Here is a 20,521-nt window from a genome sequence, read left to right as displayed (position 1 = left end):
CAGCCATTGGCTTGCCTTGTGTATCTAATGTTGACCTATGTTCTTATATCATAAGATCCACACGAAATAGACCTTCTGCTTATTTGCCTTCAAATGTCAGCAGATGTATTTTACTTATGCTATAATAAAGGTTTATTAGTTATTGGGAACTTTTGAGAAGTTTACCCATGCTAGTCTCTGCAGCAAACATGACAAATCATCTTATAGCATCTTGGATGGCACAGATGGCACCTTGCATCCATGTTATAACAAATAAATTTGTAGTCTTTTAAAAAGATGCCACGGTTTTATTTTATTTATTTTTTTGTTCTCGCTTTTATAAATCTTACGTTAAATGACCGAAGCTGGATTTCAGACACACATCCTTTTTAATATCAAACTGTCTCGTTATTTTTCCATCTTTTAGTTGGCGACAAAGTGCCTGCTGACATTCGAATCATTGAGATCAAGTCCACAACACTGAGGGTAGATCAATCCATTCTTACAGGTAGGCATTCTATTCCACAAGGGGGAATGTATTTCTGAACATAGGTAGAAGTGAAATTTGGAAAGCCATAAATCAGGGGTGTCAAACTCAATTTCATTGAGGGCTGCATCAAAGTTGTGTTTGGACTTGGCGGGGGGCATGGCCAGGGGTGTGTGGCCAGCTCAACATCATTTGTGTCAGGGGCGCCTGTGGCAGCCCGAGCATTCTGCTAGCGAAAATGGGCTCCCGAGCTCCGTTTTCTGCCACAACGGTCTCCTACAGTCCTCTGCCAGCAAAAACAGAGCATGGGAGAGCCACACAAGCTTCGTTTTCACTGGCAGAGGCACCGTGGGCCAGTCCTTTGCTGTTTCCAGGGCAGCCCCATGGGCCAGATCTAAGCACCCGCTTGAGTTTGACAACCCTGCCCTAAATGAAGGTTAAAATGAAAGCAGGAAAATCCTAACAATGTCATCATCATTTGCATGGGATGCTTTTCCACAGGTTAAAGTAAGATATGAATGAAGGCAAATATACATGTCCCAGGATAATGTTGTAGGATCCAGTCTGGGTCAGTCTGGGTCTCACATTCTGGTGAGAGGAAAGTTCCCTGAAGATGGGTTCTAGCATGAGTCCGAAAGCTCTGGTCTCAGTGAAGACCCAGCTTGGATTCTAAAGTTAGATAGGCCTTTTTGTGGCCTCCAGGTGGCTTGTTGCTGCAGGTGGGATTTATGGTCCAAAGCATCTGGTGAACACTAGATACCTTATCCTAGTAAGGAGTAGAAATGAGGACAAAATCTGTCCTCCTTGCGTTTCCTAGTCTTGCGCCACTTCTTATCTCAGCATTGGGTTGCATACTTGGTTGAATATATGAGTTGTGATTCAAGTTAATTCCAAACAAGACTTATCTTGTTAGACAAGTCACTCTTAACTTTTGAAGGAAACATGAATTTCAATCTTTTTTTTTCTGCAGGCGAATCTGTCTCCATCATTAAACATACTGATCCAATTCCAGACCCAAGGGCTGTTAACCAAGATAAAAAGAACATGCTTTTTTCTGTAAGTGTCCTCAGCTCACCTTATAAGCCTGCCTTGCTTCTGGCAGGAAGCTTCTCTGTCCAGGTGTCCCTGGGAAATCACCGTGTATGATTGACAAATGGTAGAAACCTAAGTGGATTATATTATGTTAGGCTATAAAAAAGCAGCACAGCCAAGAATAATTTGTATCTGATTTTCTACATATTTTTGTTGGATGTTTGTTTTTGGAGAAATAATACCTCCCTCCCTCTTCCCTCCAACTGCCTTCTAGTGTGTAGCAAATTCTTTGGACTGTCCCTTCTCGTTCAGTTAGTACAGGTAGTTCTCAAATTACTTGAAGTTACAGTGGACCTCCCAAAAAGTATTTATGATCCAGTTCCAAATTTCCAACTCTCCCCCCACCCCAATGCAGGCAACTGACTGCATTACGTTCATAAATGTCTGCATTTATGACTGCTTGCAGCATCTTGTGGTCACGTGACTGCAATTCACGTGTTGAAAACCTGAACACCGCAATGGGTTTGGTTAATGACTGCAGCATTGGCTTAATGATCATGGATTTACTTAGCAGCCATGTTGATTTGCTTAACAAATGCCATCAACAAGGCCACCAAATCAGATCGGTCATGTGGGTAACCCACTTTATGACTGTCACCACTTAAAACTGTAATGGGCTGACTCCATTATAGTCATAAGTCGAGGACTACCTGTACATGAAGTCCAGCCAACCTTTTTAATGCTGAGAATTGCATTGCCCTGGAGGTGATCAACAGGAGACTGGGCAAAATTGAAGGCAGCAATGAGTGATGTCACAGACCAATGAAGAACTGAAATGAAATTTAGATATGTAACACATAGACAAACAAATGTGGTTGGGAGGTAAGTAACCCCTTTTCTCTCTGATGCTGTCCTTTATTTTCTCCTTTATTTCCTTTTTCCTCTTGTGCAGCCAGCTGCATAGAAGGTCTGAACTGTTTTGTAGATAGATTATGAAGTTAATCTAAAGATTACATATAGCCCTATGATCATCATTCTGATAGTCCAATCTTTCTGGTTACATACTTTTTGGACATTGACAGATTATATCAGGGGACCCAAACTGGAACAGTGTTGTGTCTTGCCCGCTCTCACCGCAGCCGGGGTCTGCTTATCTGCTTCCGAACGCTGAAGAACGTCCTCCCGGCCCCAGCCCTGGCTCCATGCCCAGACAGGCTGAGGAGGGGGCACCTCCCGGCCCCAGCCCTGGCTCCATGCCCAGACAGGCTGAGGAGGGGGCACCTCCCGGCCCCAGCCCTGGCTCCATGCCCAAGCAGGCTGCAGAGGAGGGAGCACCCCCCGGCCCCAGCCCTGGCTCCATGCCCAGGCAAACGGAGCAGCTAGACCCCTCCCCCTCCTCCACAGCATGTGAGCCTGAGGAAAGTTTACTTCCAACAACAGCTGATTGGAGTGACCCTCGCATCAGAAGATTGGATAGGCGGAGGCAACAGAAGGAAGGGAGGGGCAGGCCTTAATGAGTGCTGAGTCATGGAGCCACACCCCATGGCCTATATAAAGGATCTGCTTTCTGGCAGTCTCTGAGTCAGGCAAAGTCGAACTTATCTTGCTGAAGTCATTTACTGGTCTCCTGCCTGCTCTGAGGACTTTGCTAGGACTTTGGGCAGAGCTGCAGAGGCAAGCCTGATTCGGATTTCCCTGACGGAGGAGGAGGAGTGGGACACGACAAACAGAGAGCCACCTGTAACTTCTGAAAAGTTGAAATGTGGGGGCCAGTATGAGGGCTCATCTGAAATTGGGGTAATCTCTTCAATGGGAAAATGGTAGAAAATGTAAACAAGTGTCTGTCATCAGTGGATAAAATGAAGCCTTGAAAGAAGAGGAACATCAATTCTTCTGAAAGATTAGACCTGCAAGAGAATATGAAGAGTTTGAGAACTGAGTGGATATAAATCTGGACTTCCATTGTTGTTTATTTAGAAATTGCCAACTGTCTTTTAAAGATACTATTTCTTGCAATACTGTACATACAAGATGTAGTTTTTAGTAATGTTCATCCATGTCTTCATGACAGAGATCTCTAAAAGTTGTTACCATGTTCTAAGACGTCTCCTGAACTGGAGAGTTATCATATTAACAGTATTTCATTTTGATGAAATGAAATGAAAATGAAAATGAAAAGGTTTAGCTGTTTTCTTGGCCCCCACCTACTAATCTACTATTTTTGTGTGAAACAAAAGCCTCAAAAGCCACTGTCGGGCCACAGGTAGCCCTGGTCTGTAAAAAGATGTTATTCAGAAGCTGAATTTAGGCCTCAGTGAGAGAACCTCATCTAAAAGGTTATTTGAGGGACTGTCTTTTGACTGGTCACATCTACCCAACCCACTAGATTGTGGAGGCAAGGAATGTTGCGGGTCCCATCCCTTAGAGAGATACACGTGGTGGGACCCAGAAGAATGGCCTTCTCCGTGATGGCTCCCTCTCTTTGGAACATTATTCCCCCAGAGATTAAAATGGCCCCCACTCTTAACACTCTTCTGGAAGATGCTGAAGACCTGATTCTGCCAGCGGGCCTGGGGAACCCAGAGCGGGATGGAGCCCATCAAATGGCTGGTGTGATGTGTTGTTGCTGGGGTGAGGGGGCTATTATATTATTTTATTAATTTACTATTTTATTATTTTCTTTTATTAGTTTTATATATGTATATGTATATGTATATGTATATGTATATGTATATGTATATGTAGGTCTTGGCATATTCGGGTCTTTTCCCGTGTAAGGTTGTAAAGTTCTCGGTTCTCCGAACTACTCAAAATATCTGCTACCGGTTCTCCAGAACTAGTCAGAACCGGCTGAAACCCACCTCTGAGATAGATAGATAGATAGATAGATAGATAGATAGATAGATAGATAGATAGATAGATAGATAGATAGATAGATAGATAGGTGTTTTTATACCCGTGTAAACCGTCTTGAGTTGCGAATAGGCGGCAATATAAAATTTCTAATAATAATAAAATTATATATATAATTTTATATAATATATAATATATAATATATATATTCTCTTCCTAAGGGAACCAACATCGCTGCAGGCAAAGCTGTTGGCGTTGTCATTGCCACTGGAGTATACACAGAGATTGGTAAAATCAGGAATCAGATGGTGGCCACAGAGCCCGAGAAGACCCCTCTGCAACAGAAGCTGGATGAGTTCAGCCAGCAGCTTTCCAAGGTCATCTCCCTTGTCTGCATTGCAGTCTGGGTCATCAACATCAGCCACTTCAGCGACCCCGTGCATGGCGGCTCCTGGTTTCGCGGTGCCATTTACTATTTCAAGATCGCCGTGGCTTTGGCAGTGGCTGCCATCCCTGAAGGACTTCCTGCAGTTATCACGACTTGCTTGGCATTGGGCACCCGCCGGATGGCCAAAAAGAATGCCATTGTCAGGAGCCTCCCCTCCGTGGAAACCCTAGGATGCACTTCGGTCATTTGCTCTGACAAGACAGGCACCCTGACGACCAACCAGATGTCCGTCTGCAGGGTGAGTCCTGAGCATCGAGTTGTGTGGGATAGTAGACATCAGTGCCAAATTAAGTTCTGCATTCTCAGTTTGTTGCAATGCTTCTAGTTTATTTATAGTTTAATTTCTATACCGCTCTTCTCCCGAAGGACTCTGGGCGGTTTACAGCGTTATTAAAAACACAAATAATACAATATAAATAACGAATTTAAAACAAATATTAAATAGGCCTAATTTAACTAAAACGGTCATAGACCGACATAAAAACCCTTAAAATTTAAAATTATAATTAAAATGCACTCAGGCTAGTTTGGTTAAGGAACTTGATTATTTGAAGGGGTCGCTTTTATTTGCTCTGTGTGCTTTGCCAGCAAAACCAAGGCATTGGATTAGCCAAATAGGTTTTCTACAGCAACATTTCTGAACATCCACATTTATAAAACAGATGTAGAAACGGAGGTAGCATAACCCCAATAGAAGAGCTGTACCACTACGACAATGTTTGAATTATTGGGGAAGAGGAAGACAAGCCCTATGTCCATAGCATTTATTTGTTTATTAGATTTTTATTCCAACTTTATAACTCAAGGCGGTGAATGTACATAATACTCCTTCTTCTCCTATTTCCCCCACAATAACCTTGTGAGGTGAGTTGGGCTGAAGAGAGAATGACTGGCCAAAGTCATTCAGCTGGTTTTTTTATGCCTAAAGCGGGATTAAAATTTACAGTGTCCTGGTTTTTAGACCAACACTTTAACCACTACACAAAACTAGCTCTCTGGTATTACAACAGCATTACAGAATTGGAAAGGGGCATTTGGGTCTTGGGTCCAAACTCCCACTGAGGGCAGGAATTTAAATCTTTTTCCATCCAGGAGAAAGGAGGACTTATTAAATGGATTTATTTGGAAACTCTTGTTCCACCATTGATCCCCAAATACTCCAGGAACAGCTTATATTTCAATATCAAACAATATCGTCCTTGTTCTTGGCCGTATACACACAAGGAAAAAGAATGGGGAAGAATAAAAAAAGAGAAGGCCTTTTAGCCACCAGATTTTAAAACTTCAGAATTCTTATATGAACCAACTAAATGAAAAGAGGAGGAAAAGTCAAAAACAGCTTTAAGATTTGGGAGATAGTTTTGGATCCATAAATCGGATCTGAAAGCAGCTTTTTGCTGATTAAAATTATCATTTTTGCCATGTAATGGATAATCTACATGGATTCATTAAACATATGTGTTTATACTTTTCTGTCTTTCCTTCCAAGCTGGCCAAGAATTACAAATTGAAATGCTGAATTTATATCTAAAGTCTAAAAGGATTTAATGTTGTGTCTTGAACTGTGTACAACTGTGATCAAGTGCATTGTTTTTATAGAGTGAAAAGAAGAACATGTTAATTGGGTGTTTGCTGTTAAGTTCCATATTCCCCATCTTAAAAATTTCTAGACTGGGTGCACATAGTGCAACTCTGAATTCTAGCCAACAAAGAAAGAACCTTGACATGTGTTTGACAAGAGGAGAATGAAAGTGCAGATCTAAGAGCTGCTTACATCACCTGTGTGTCCCTGGTAGCTAATGTGTGAAAAAGGAAATGCCTATGTATTACTTATAAAAAAGATGTTGAGACTCTAGAAATAAAGTGCAGAGGAGAGCAACCAGGATGATTAGGGGCCTGGAGACTAATACATGAAGAACAGTTACAGGAACCGGGCATGGCTAGTCTAATGAAGAGAAGAACCAGGGGAGACATGATAGCAGTCTTTCAATATTTGAGGGTCTGCCACAGAGAGGAAGGGGTCAGGCTATTTTCCAATGCATCTGAAGGCCATATAATAATGGATGGAAACTGCCCAAGGAGAGATTCAACCTAGAAATAAGAAGAAATTTTCTAACAGTGAGAACAATGAACCAATGGAACAGCTTGCCTTCGGAAGTTGTGGGAGCTTCATCACTGGAGGATTTCAAGAAAAGATTGGACTGCCATTTGTCGGGGATGGTGTAGGGCCTCCTGCTTGGGTGGGGGGGGGGGTTGGACTAGATGACCTACAAGGTCCCTTCCAACTCTGTTAATCTATGTTACATATTTTGACAAACAGCCCTCAAAATTCTTCTCACTTGAAAGTCTCAGGGTCTGGCTAGCTTCAATGAAAGGCAAATTGTATGCACGATCACAGACACTGTTAATACGTACTTGTTATCCATCCATTATCCTAGAAAACTACCTCATACATTACAGGATACTAAATGTGTATATTTTGCACTGCTTTCTAAATAAGGGTTTGTGTAACCATGGTTTTATGAATCATGGATTCTCATCTGGTTTGCAAATCTCCAAACAGAACAAATTCTAATATGGTGTAGAACAGGGGTCTGCAAACTTGGCTCTTTTAAGACTTGTGGACTTCAACTCCAGAATTGAAGTCCACAAGTCTTAAAAGAGCCAAGTTTAACTAGTGACAGTTCTAAAGAAGGAATTGCCAAACCCTCAGAGGCTCCTGTTTTTGTGAATTGAGGAGGAAAGGTGAACCAGCCAACCAGACAATAGCCGTGCATGTTCTAAGAAGGCTAGCACCATTTTGCCCTAATCCTCCAGAGAGTCATAAGCTGTCCGATGCAGTTGCAAAAAGTTTGCTCACAAACAAAACAGCAGGTTGGAGCAGGGGTCTCCAACCTTGGCAACTTTAAGACTTGTGGACTTCAACTCCCAGAGTTCAGGAACTCTGGGAGTTGAAGTCCACAAGTCTTAAAGTTGCCAAGGTTGGAGACCCCTGGGTTGGAGAGTTCCCTTTTAAAGCACACCTTAGTTATCATTCTTTCTAGTTTTGTTTTTGTTCCAGCTGGCAAATGAAGTATTTGCATAATGCTTTTCTCTGAGATCAGGAGGCAAATTAATGCTTGGACTTGGGGAAAGGGTGGGGGGGGCGGTTGTTCACTGTTTCCTTAGCAATGCAGCCTCGTGAATGGACTGCAGTAATTTTGTGCATCCAGCGTGGGGGAGGCAGCAAGCCGATGGATGATAAGCTGATGGGGGTCATACCCAGCAGTGGAAGCATCACTTACTAATGAGGTGGTGGGAGGAACAGCTCATCTCTCGAGGAACCTGTTTTTAGCCCTTGCCTGCTGGGGTGGCATTTTCTTGGGTCTAGTATGACTGGCAAGTAGCAAATCAGCGCTTTGTCTACCCAAAAATCATAGGAATGAGCGTCGGATGCTGCAGGTTTAAAAAAAAAACCAAAATCAAATACATTTACACCCTGTTTATTTGCTTGTTGTTTGTTTACTACATTTATTGGATGCAAGTCCCGTGAATGATAAATAAAACAGAGCAATGTAAAAGAATAAAAGCATAATTGGATTATTTTAGATTATAGGATCAAGCTGACGAATGTGGCTGACAGAGAAGAAATAAGGGCACATACGAGTTTTTAGAAATGTTCCATTTTCAGTTTAAGCAGCCATGTTACTCTGGCACTGAAATTGGAAATCCCCCAAGTGTTCATTCCTTCCAAGGTGGTCATAATGCAGTACCAGTACATAAATCACTATTAAGTATATTGCAGTAGTAATACAGTAGTTGTAACAGTTCCGTTTTCAGGACTCTGATGGTTGCCAAACATAATTCTTCCCCATTCCTAACTACAGACCCTGTCTGGGAAAAAGGCAGCCTGAAAATATGTTCACAATCAAACTAGCAATCCATGACCCATTGGGTCATCGTTTCATAAATATTTCCTACCTAAACAGAGTAATCAAGGGCAAAAAAACAGTGGGAGCAGAAGTGATTTCCAACTTCCTGCTGGCCTGACCACAGCTGACTGCTCTGCAACAGATGGTGGGACAGGTCTACCAAATCTCTGGAGGGCTAGGGCAGGACCAATCCACTTGATCTCCAGTAGCAGAAAGAGCAGATTGTCTATCTAGTGCTCCGAGGGCTAGGGCAAGTTCTAATGAACTTCTGAGTGATGGCATGGCAGCACAGCAGCATTGAAGCAACCATAAATTTGCCAATTTCCAATCCCACAGAAGTTATGGGTCCCAGATTTACCACACATCTGGTAAAGTTAGCCCATTTGAGGTACTTTGATTCAAAAATTGTTGTCCTATGATGCATCGTTTCATCCAGTTAAAGGTAACAGACATTAAGAGTTTCAGTAGTATATACAGTAGATAAATTCAGGATTCTGAGAACATTGCAGTTTAAGCATTCTAGACTTCATTTAAAATTAATAGATTGAAAGCCCCAATGGTCCATGGAGCTCACTGAGAGATGCTGGGCCAGACAAAATCTTTCAGTCCAGGCCATTTCAAAGGGGTACTTTGGGGGAAATAAAATAAATAAAACCCTCCTACTAACTACCCTGAGTTTTTACTACAGTATTTACTTGATTTGTTGATGTAGATAGTTGCTCTTCCTGGAGAAGAACAAGTCTGTGAGTGTGAAATTTTTATTCTAATTGAGTAATTACTTAAGGTGCATTGTGATGGGAGTCTCTCTATGTGGGTTGGTTGATTATTATGTAGATAACTGTTATCAGGAGAGGTCAAGGTATTATAGCTCTGGTTGTGACAGACTGAGGGAGACATGGGGGTGCTGGGGAGATGTTATGAGGGGAGGGAGATCAGCAGTTTAATATTATCTCTGTTTCTAGCCTGCTGTTTCAATCCTGGGTCCTTGTGGTTGAATTGCTGGTGAACTTCAGCTCTTGTTGCTATTGATAAACACCAGATCCCCCATGACTTGATTGTTGATGAATAGCCATACAGTTGTGGCCAAAATTGTGGAAACCTTTTGGGAAAAGTGTATTTTTGAGTTTGATGGCAAATAACACCACTTTTTTGGGGGGGGAGGGGTGTTTCAAGATAATCATATCCCACTGCTGGAATGGCCTGGGAATAGCCCTGATCTTTACTCAATTGAAAATCTATGGAGCCGACTAAAGAAACTTGTTAGTCAGAAGTGACCCAGCAATAAAACCCAGTTAATAGAAGCAATCATTCAATCTTGGTTTCACATTATAACAGCCGCAGAACTAAAAGGCCTGGTTTACTCCATGGGAAGATGTTGTAAAGCCGTAATTCATGCTAAAGGTTAGCCAACTGACATGATCATTTTTGTATAATTTTTTCTATGGTGATAATTTTTGTATATCTCATTTTTTTCCTACGTGTTTCACCTTTATACTTTAAACTGCTATTCTAATAGCAAATCCTCCATAAAAGTTATTGCATTACATTCTTGATTAAATTATCTTTCCATCAATATGTAATTTTATGGTACTACTCCAAAATAAAGTAGTGTTATTAGCTATTTTTAGAAAAATACGCTTTTCCCAAAAGGTTTCCACAATTTTGGCCACTGCTGTACATGGTGTGTATTCCTGAAAATTCCTGATGGGTATAATACAAGATATTACCCTCTCGGGGATCTGTCCTTCTGATCTTCAAATCCTGCAGTAACCATGAGCTTGAAGCAATAGGGTGGCATTGATCTTATGGGATCACTTAGGAGCTCTGCTCTTCATTTAATCAGGAGCTCTGCTCATCATTTTGCAGGATGTTAAATGCATGCACATTAAGTCAGATAGTAGAGGCAAAGGCAAATCGGGTAATCTTCCAATGTACTGACTGAACTGTTGTCCATCTGGACCCCTCACTGGATTCCTTGATCTAGTTTCTGGGCTGGTTTGAAATTGTCATACCAATCTTCTTATCCTCAATTGAACTTCTGTGTGCTCAACCATGAGGTTGCCTTTGAAGATCATCCAGAAAGTGCAACCGATACAGAAGCCCAAATATTGCTGCCACCGTGGTTTTATTTATCTTCTTTGTGTGCCCTACATAAACCACAAGTCGAATTGCATTAGCAACCTATTGTTCCTAGTTTTGATTACAAAGTCCTTACATTGCTTGGCATCTGGGTATTTGCAAGATAGCCTGCTCCAGCCTGAGTCAACCTGAGTTGATCCTGCTGAAGAAGCTGTGAATAATGGCTCAATTTTGGAAAAGCTCTGCCTTTCTGCCATGGTGCCTGTTCTCTGGAAAAGCCTCCTCCTAGAAGTAATACTGACTTCATCGGAGATTGGATTTCACCAGCAATATGTTTCTGGTACTGTATAAATTGTAATGAGTATTATTTCTTTCTTTAAATATTAAGAAACATTTTAAATGCCATTGATCTGAACACCCAGGCAGCCTATTTAACAAGGGTTGAATTAGCTGGGAGTATACAGTAATATAATCTATACATCAGGAAGATATATTTTATAGTTTCATTTCAACAAAGGCAGAGAAGTGTTTCTATTTACCATCTATGATTGCACAGGGAAGAGCACAGCAAATACCTGGGCGTATTTGGGTCATAGTAATTTGTGTAAGTATTGTGTGGGTTGCAGTTTCCTTCTGTCATTATAAAGTCGGTATAGCTTTGGGGCAGCTACAAGTTTATTCTGGAGCTTCCTATTAACATATTAACAGAGTTGGAAGGGACCTAATAAGTCATCTAGCCCAACCTCCTGCTCAAGAAGGAGACCCTATACCAGGAGTCTCCAACCTTAGTAACTTTAAGGTTTGTGGACTTCAACTCCCAGAGTCGAAGTCCACAAGCCTTAAAGTTACTAAAGGAGTTGGAGACCCCTGCCCTATACCATTTCTGACAAAATGGCAGTCCAATCTTTTCTTGAAAGTCTCAAGTGATGAAGTTCCCACAACCTCCAAAGGCTATCTTCCAGGCTTTGCTTGATAACCACATTATCCAATCAGAGACATTCCCAGATGGGAATGTCTCTGATTGGATAATGTGGTTATCAAGCAAAGCCTGGATGGAGAAATTTGCTGGCTACAGTTCTGGACCATTCGGATATTTTGCAAGAAAAAGAACAGTAGTCCCAGAGAAAATTGATTTTGAGCCAGTAAGATATTATTGCCAATTTCAATGCTAAGTAGTCCAATCTCCAGCCTTAAGTAAAGCATTAAGGAGTTATCTTAGCATAGAAAACATGGCTCTCAAAAATGAATTATTTCAGGTAAATGAAAGTTTATACAGTATAAGGCTGCAGTTCTACATTCTTCAGTTTTCCACTGTATCTTTGGAAAATGTACCATTTTATTAGATTGTATTCATAAAGTGTGACTTCTTTATTTAGAGCAAATGTTGTAAGGTGATTATTTAATCACATGCATTTTGATTAATAGGCAAACCAGTACTTCTTTAATTGGGTGCTAATGAACTAAAGACCCTGACACTTTGGGGAAAAAAACCAGTACAGTATTCAGAGCCTAGGCCAAAACTAAGAATAACTGACTTGCTAAAATAAAAAATAGTTGATGGTTGGATTTTAGTGAGTCAAATAATAGCTCTGTTAGCTAAATATTTATTACTCCAGGCACTAAACAATCCTAGGATGAAGAAAAAAATTAATGTTTAACCTTCAGGAGTTCCCTTATTAAACAGAGGCAAATATTTAATGGGAAGGAATATAGCTGTGGTTCATAAATTTGCAGACATAAGAAGGTTAAATATTTGCTTGGGTGCCATGGAACAATCCCTTCTCCATGTGTGATTCTTTTTATTGCTAATCATGTTACCGTAGCTTCTGCCCTGCCCTCAGCACTGTATAACTTGAGGCAATCTTGAAAAAAATGTTTAGTTTAGTCTTGTTCTAGACAAGGTAAGGCAAGGATAGACAATCAGTGTCCCCATTTATTTCATTTTTTTCAACATCTACCCCAGTGTTTCTCAAAATGTGATCTGAGAACCTTGGGGGCCCTCCAAGACCTTTTCAGAGGACCACAAAATCAAAATTATTCGTCAGTCTCTGCTGAAAAAATAACTGTCTAACGATCTATTGTCAGTGATTCAAAATTCAGCCTTGCCAAGCAAGGCAAATTTGCAGGCAGTACAATGATATAATTTGTTCTAGCATGTGCATTTAAGGGACACGGTGGCTCAGGGGCTAGGACGTTGAGCTTGTCGATGGAAAGGTTGGCAGCTCAGCGGTTCGAATCCCTAGTGCTGCCATGTAACAGGGTGAGCTCCTGTTACTTGTCCCAGCTTCTGCCAACCTAGCAGTTTCGAAAGCACGTAAAAATGCAAGTAGAAAAAATAGGGACCACCTTTGGTGGGAAGGTAACAGCGTTCCGTGCGCCTTTGGCGTTGAGTCATGCCGGCCACATGACCACGGAGACGTCTTCGGACAGCGCTGGCTCTTCGGCTTTGAAACGGAGATGAGCACCGCCCCCTAGAGTCGGCAACGACTAGCACATATGTGCGAGGGAAACCTTTACCTTTAGCATGTGCATTTAGAGCAAGTGTGGAACTTGTGGTCCCTGCCCTGCATATGATGCAAGATATATTATTATTATTAGTTAAATTTTTATGCAGCCTGACTCTGGGCAGCTCAGAAATACTGTAGATACGACAAGTAAGCAGCCTATGCCTCAAAAGTTAACACATCAGCCAGTCTTCCTGTAAGGAAGCACTTTACGTGGATGCTAGAAATGAATCTGTCACTAAAATAAGGGATGTAAAACTAGAATGTATTTATTTATCTTGACATCTGCATTTTCACTCTATTGTTTTGAAACTATATGCTTAAAGGCCTGTATATATTTTATGAGAAGCAAGTCCCACTGAGCTTCAGTAACTCATCCAGAATGGAGGGACATCATCCTGAGTTTCAGTGGTTCTTCATATTTGTATCTGCAACTCACATCTTTTCTAATAGAAACCAAGAAGCATAATAAAGATTAGAATAATAGTGTGTTGTTGATGTGGTTTGTGGTTTTGATGATTTTAAGGTTCAAGTTATACAACATTCAATAACTGTTGTACGTGACTGGATTTTATTTTTATTTTTTTTGCCAGGTGGTGAAACTTGTAGATACAGTATTGAATAATTTCATTTCAACAAAATCACTTGAGTAAAAGCAAAGACTTACTGAGAACATTTTAGCAAAGCTCCATTTTATTTTTCAGGAAATCCTATGTGCTTTTGGCTTCTTGAGGTTTGCCTTTAAGTATATAGTTTCTGATTTATCAAGCTGAACTTTGCAATCTTAATATTTGTCTCAAGTCATTAATAGTATTGAGGTTGATCAATAAGTTGATCAATTTTGACCTGAATTTGTCCCTGTATTTATGAATTCTCTTTGTCAGAAATATTGACTTAAAGGGGCAGAGAATTATTACCAAGAAAATAAAATATAAATCCATCTCCCTTATAGTTTAAATATGACTCTTCCAGCAATTTCAAATTACTGCTTCCACCATCTCCTTTCTCCACTGATTGATTGACTGGAATTGAAGTCCAAAACATTGGGAGAGCTACAAGTAGGATAGTCCAAAATGGGCAACTTGTTAATGCTTTCAATAAGAGAGGGGAGGGCCAAAGCCATGGTGAAATCCAAATTTTTTTACTACCAGTTTGTGGGTGTGGCTTGGTGGGCATGGCAGGGGAAGGATATTGCAAAATCTCCATTCCCGCCACACTCCAGGGAAAGAATACTGCAAAATCTCCATTCCCGCCCCACTCCAGGGGAAGGATACTGCAAAATCCCCATTCCCACCCTACTCCTGGGGGAAGGATATTGCAAAATCTCCATTCCCACCCCACTCCAGGGGAAGGATACTGGGTGAGATCATCAGTGGTTTTGGGGTGAGATACCAACTGTACGCTGATGACACGCAGCTGTACTTTTCCACCCCAGGCCACCCCAACGAAGCTATCGAAGTACTGTCCCGGTGTCTGGAGGCCGTACGGGTCTGGATGGGGAGGAACAGGCTCAAACTTAATCCCTCCAAGACGGAGTGGCTGTGGATGCCGGCACCCCGGTACAGTCAGCTGCAGCTGCGGCTGTCTGTTGGGGGCGAGTCATTGGCCCCGATGGAGAGGGTGCGCAACTTGGGCGTGCTCCTGGATGGGCGGCTGTCTTTCGAAGACCATTTGACAGCCGTCCCCAGGAGAGCTTTCTATCAGGTTCGCCTGATCCGCCAGTTGCGCCCCTTCCTGGACCGGGATGCCCTATGCACGGTCACTCATGCTCTCGTTACCTCTCGTCTGGACTATTGCAATGCTCTCTACATGGGGCTCCCCTTGAAGAGCACCCGGAGACTCCAGTTAGTCCAGAATGCGGCTGCGTGGGTTATTGAGGGAGCAGTTCGGAGCTCCCATGTAACACCTATTCTGTGCAGACTGCACTGGCTGCCTGTTGTCTTCCGGGTGTGCTTCAAGGTGTTAGTTACTACCTTTAAAGCGCTTCATGGCTTAGGACCGGGATACCTATGGGACCGTCTACTGCCAACGTCTATCTCCCAACGACCGATGCGTTCTCACAGAGAGGGGCTCCTCAGGGTGCCGTCAGCCAAGCAATGTCAGCTGGCGGCCCCCAGGGGGAGGGCCTTCTCTGTGGGGGCTTCTACCCTATGGAACGAGCTTCTCCCTGGACTCCGACAAATACCTGACCTTAGGACCTTCCGCCGCGAACTTAAAACCTACTTATTTCGTCTTGCTGGACTCGCTTAAATTTTATATTATTAAATTGATTTTTGGGTTTTTTAATTTTTTAGTAAATTTTAGAGGGAATATTTTTATCTATAAATAGCCAAATTAAATAGGTTTTTAAGGGTTGTTTTTAGTTTTGTATTGTTGTCTTCTTTCTGTATTTTATTTGTGGCTGTACACCGCCCTGAGTCCTTTGGGAGAAGGGCGGTCTATAAATAAAAATATTATTATTATTATTATTATACTGCAAAATCCGGATTCCCGCCCCACTCCTGGGGGAAGGATATTGCAAAATCTCCATTCCCACTCCACTCTGGGTCCAGCCAGAGGTGGTATTTGCCAGTTCTCCGAACTGCTCAAAATTTCTGCTACCAGTTCTCCAGAACCTGATGGATTTCATCCCTGGGCCAAAGTAATATGTTTTGTGTTGATTATTATTCAACACAAAACATTATTCAAGCAAGTAATTCTCTTTTTTCCCCCCTTAATTTTGGGTGTAGTTGTTGAAAACTGATGGCATGATTTCCCAAATATGGGGAATGGTGGGTCTGTGGACCAGAATGCAAAAAAAAAAAACTTGCACTACAGGCTGCCCATCTCTGTATAAAACTGTATTTAATTGCATGAATAGCAATAGCAATGTCAGCTGTCCGACTAATGAACCCAAAACAAGGAAACACTCTCGGGAGCTTTGAATTTCCAAAAGTAAAACTTTATTGGATACACCATTTTGGCACTAAAGAATAAAAACCAGCTCTGGTTTTCCCACACAAAGGCTTGCCTAGTTAAACATTAGCTTCCCCTTCTCCCCACCTCTGGGTGATTGCATTGTCTAATTATAAGATGCCCTTTTGTTATGGGAACTGTCTGTCTCTTTCTCAAGCACCTGCAGTGGTGACCTTGATGGTTGCCAGGCTCTCACGGTCCATGTGTTGTAGAAATGACGGACACAAGCCAGCTCCTCTGGGAAGGAAGGGTTTATTATATATGCGCAGGTTCAATTCTACACATTCTCAGCATTCTATTTCCCCCTTCCCTCTCCCCAGTACATTGGCAAGATGAAAAGCGTTAAGATTTGAAAGAAGCAAAGCAGCTGAATCTTGACAAGCAATAACAAAAATGTTTAGATTTATAAACTATTTCACAGTGCTTTACAACTCCCAGTCCGTGGCCCAATGCTGGGCCACAGCCCATTCAGAACCAGGCTGTGGAAGTGGTGGGTGAGCATGCGTGCACATGAAGATGCATTTGTGAAAACGGCGCATGGAGACAAAACCATCCCATCTTCCCACCACCATTGCCACCGCTTCTACCAAGCCAGAAAAGTTGGAGACTGCTGCTTTACAGAACTCTCTAAGCAGTTTACAGAGTCAGCATATTGCCCCCAACCAGAGATGGTATTCAGTTGGTTCGGACCGGTTCACCCGAACCAGTAGTGGAAATTGCCCCAGCTCTATGCCATCCTATTTAGGCATGTTTTTTAGCCGGGTGCTTGCGTGCAAGCCACGGGCACCAGCAAAGCTCATTCGCAGAAGGCTGGGCACATGTGTGGACATGCGCACTCATATTTGCGAACCAGTAGGGAAGATAAGTGGAATACCACCCCTGCCCCCAACAATAATGGTTAGTTATTAGCAAGCTAATAGTGATTAGATTGGACAACCCATGAAGACAAGGACTTAGTAAGCCACTTATTTGAATGTCTTTTGTTTTTATTGATCCTGAGCATTAGACAACAAAAGTAATATGTTACCTAAAAAGAGTGCAGAGAAGAGCAACAAAGATGATTAGGGGACTGGAGGCTAAAACATATGAAGAATGGTTGCAGTAACTGGGCATGTCTAGTTTAATGAAAAGAAGGACTAGGGAAACATGATAGCAGTATTCCAATATATCAGGGGTTGCCACAAAGAAGCGGGAGTCAAGCTATTCTCCAAAGCACCTGAGGGTAGAACAAGAAGCAGTGGGTGGAAACTAATCAAGGAGAGAAGCAACTTAGAACTAAGGCGAAATTTCCTGACAGTTAGTACAATGAATCAGGTTCTTGCCTACAAAAGTTGTGAATGCTCCAACACTGGAAATTTTTAAGAAGATGTTGGATAACCATTTGTCTGAAGTGATGTAGGGTTTCCTGCCTGGGTAGGGGGTTGGACTAGAAGACCTCCAAGGTCCCTTCCAACTCTGTTGTTGTTGTTAATTAAGATAGCGTTATGCGTAGTGTTTTTCTTCACATCTCCCCAAGGCAAAAGGCTAGAATATTAAATAAATATTGAAGATTTTGGGGGATGAGGGGGTGTCAATGGGGTGTGATCAAAAATGTCAAGGGGATGGCCATGATAGTGCACATGAAAATAGGTGCAGCTTCGTCTCCACCTTCTCCATCTTTCTTTTTACCAGATTCTCCAGACATCCACGGGGAGATGTCTTCAATGTTTTTTGGCTGCAGAGTTTTAAGTATCCTATATAGGTTGACCTCAGAGGTTTTTCTTCATGTGAAACTGCACATGATCCTTTTTAATATAAGAACCTTGGATGTAAATAATTAAAAGACTATTTAATGGCCAAACTAGTAGGTCTCCTTCCAGGGTGTGGTCTGCCTTTTATCTAAGTTTGATCAATCAGTTTAATTCTTCTTCTTCCCACCTTAAGTTGCTGCAGGAATGTATAGGTTGTGGTCAGCAACGTGATTCATCCTCCCCCTCCTGCTTCTTCTCTGATTTTATAGGCAGGACTATTTTTATTTAGCATCATTTGGTCAAGGAGACAATCTAAAGGTATGTTGAGAGAAACCACATTCCTAGACATACCAACTTTAAGAGTCAAGGGAAGAGCTTTATTTTTTTCAGTTTCTACCTATTGGAAACTCCTTGTCTCCCGTCTCTGGCAAATGCAAAATGCTTTGTTTACATTCTGTCTGTTGCAAGATGTTGGAGATGGTCATCTATCAATCTTCTGCTCTATCTTCCAAGTCTCTCAAACAGGGATGAGTATCCTGAGTCCCTAAATTAAAACCCCTTTGGTACAATGGTGAAATCCGCCACCAGTTTGCTGCCTGCGCATGCATGGTGCATGCCAGACATGTGTGCATGCGCGCAAGCGCGGTGCATGCCAGACGCGTGCTGCATGCACGCATACACAGTGTGTGCCAGATGTATGCTGCCCGCGCATGCGCAGTGCACACCAAACACACACATTGCACGGAAAAAGGAATTGTTTGAAGGTTAGAATGACGAGGGGGGAACAGCTGTGCTGCGCTATTTAAATTGGCTAGAAAACAGGATTTCCTGCTCTCTAGCGAATATAAATCATGCAGCACAGCTGATCGTTGGAAATACTGGTTCCGATCAACCAGTAGTTTTTAATCACTACCGGTTTGCCGAAACAGGAGCGAACCGGTAGCATTGGTATCCCAATTGGCTTTGGTACCCCAATTGGTTGAGAATACTAGCTCATCTGCTGTGGTGCCATTCCCTGTCAGCCTGATTTCTTGACCCATCTGACATTTTATATTTTAGAGAGAGCAGTAAACACACTCATGCGTGCACACACACACACATACACACCAAACAACCTGTCAACGATTCTGAGTCCACCCACTCCCACTGATGAAATAAAGGAATGTGAGCGAAAACAACAGCATAAAAGGTCTTCACCCCTGTTCTATTATAGCATACTTCGTTCCTTTGCCTTAAAAAAATTAAACTTTCCCAAACCCGCTTTTCACAGCACAGCCCTCCTTAGGAATTTCCCAGAGATGCCTGTAAAAGTCAGATGAATAATTTACCAGGAACGCTTCCTAATTAATGACAGAAATAAAAGCTAAAGAAAAAAAAACTTCAAGAAGTCTGTATCTACCTATGGGAGTCAGACATGTTTAAGAAGTCGTTCACGTCCTTTTGAAATCGGTGAACATTGCCTTGTTGAAAGAATTTCTAAGATGTCAAAAAAAAAAAAATCTGTTTCACTGAATAGTACCATACCAAATGGTGAAGTTGCTTGAAAATCCGGCCTCTAAAATGGATCTTAAAATTAGAACAAAGTTATAGTTAGAATCTATGATAATTTAAGCCGTTTTTCCTAATATATATTGGAATTAAAACAGGGCCTGATATTTGTTTTTATGATTTTGAAAGGGCATCAATAGCCACCAGTCCCAATCTAAAAGTAAATGCTTGCTTTAAAAATCCTCACCCATCATATTCCTGCATAACAACCTGTTCTTCTGTTGACCAGCTCATACTTCTGAGTCTCTTCTGAATGCCAAGTTCCTGCTTCCTGCTCCACCTAAACTTTTATTTGTTTAAGAAAGATGTTTTCCTTTTTTTAAAAAAAATGGAAACTTACCTTAAATGTTTAAATATTATATTTATAAAATTGGCATTCTGCCCTGAAAAGCAGGTTTTCCAAGGCAGCTCATAACAAGTTAAAATCGTCAAATAAAACGAAGGCTCTTTACTTACACACAGTCCTTAGAAATGTAGCACTAAAATTGTGGAGCAATAAAAGCTAGCATGCTGCAAAGAAAAACATCAGCTTCCAACATCATCTGTATTTTCAAGAATCTTCTGGGCCTAAATAGTCCCCAAAACTATTTTAGGATATGAAAATAGTCGACAGCTGTATTCTGGGGCTTTTTTTTTTTTTTTGGAGAAATTCACACATGTCTGGGGAAAAATGGGTCAGTAGGGCACATCCTTGGGGGAAAATGCTAGACTTATGATAAAGTGAGGCTTTATAACTAGATACATTCTTCATTATACAGACAAGAGCCCAGAATTACAGTTTTAAGTCGTGGCAGTTGTTAAGTGGATGGCCATATGACTATACCCGATTTTACTTCTGTTTTTATAGCAGTCATTAAGCAAACCCATTTTTTCCCCAAGGGTGAGATTTTTTGCAGGAAACTAGAACTACACCTAATTTGGCCACCTAATGAGAAGGAAGGGCTCATTGGAGAAGAGCCTAATGCTGGGAACGATTGAGGGCAAAAGAAGAAGGG

The 20,521-nt window shown here is 41.7% G+C and overlaps 1 protein-coding gene across 2 annotated transcripts in view; it reads left to right on the top strand.

Annotated features, from left to right (window-relative positions):
• Positions 1 to 20,521, top strand: part of LOC131188825 (sarcoplasmic/endoplasmic reticulum calcium ATPase 3) — a 184,439-nt gene that overhangs the window by 112,711 nt on the left and 51,207 nt on the right. For both annotated transcript variants that reach the window (XR_009152846.1, XM_058164415.1), the window contains exons 6-8: positions 407 to 487; positions 1,437 to 1,522; positions 4,573 to 5,037. Coding sequence is in view for 1 of the 2 variants with exons in the window: in XM_058164415.1 (XP_058020398.1) it covers positions 407 to 487; positions 1,437 to 1,522; positions 4,573 to 5,037 (632 nt within the window). In the remaining variant the exon portion in view is untranslated. The remainder of the gene's footprint in view (positions 1 to 406; positions 488 to 1,436; positions 1,523 to 4,572; positions 5,038 to 20,521) is intronic.

The sequence above is a fragment of the Ahaetulla prasina genome, chromosome 1, assembly GCF_028640845.1.
Source record: "Ahaetulla prasina isolate Xishuangbanna chromosome 1, ASM2864084v1, whole genome shotgun sequence".
In the NCBI taxonomy this organism is placed as follows: domain Eukaryota; kingdom Metazoa; phylum Chordata; class Lepidosauria; order Squamata; family Colubridae; genus Ahaetulla; species Ahaetulla prasina.
This window is presented reverse-complemented; position numbering and strand designations above follow the sequence as displayed.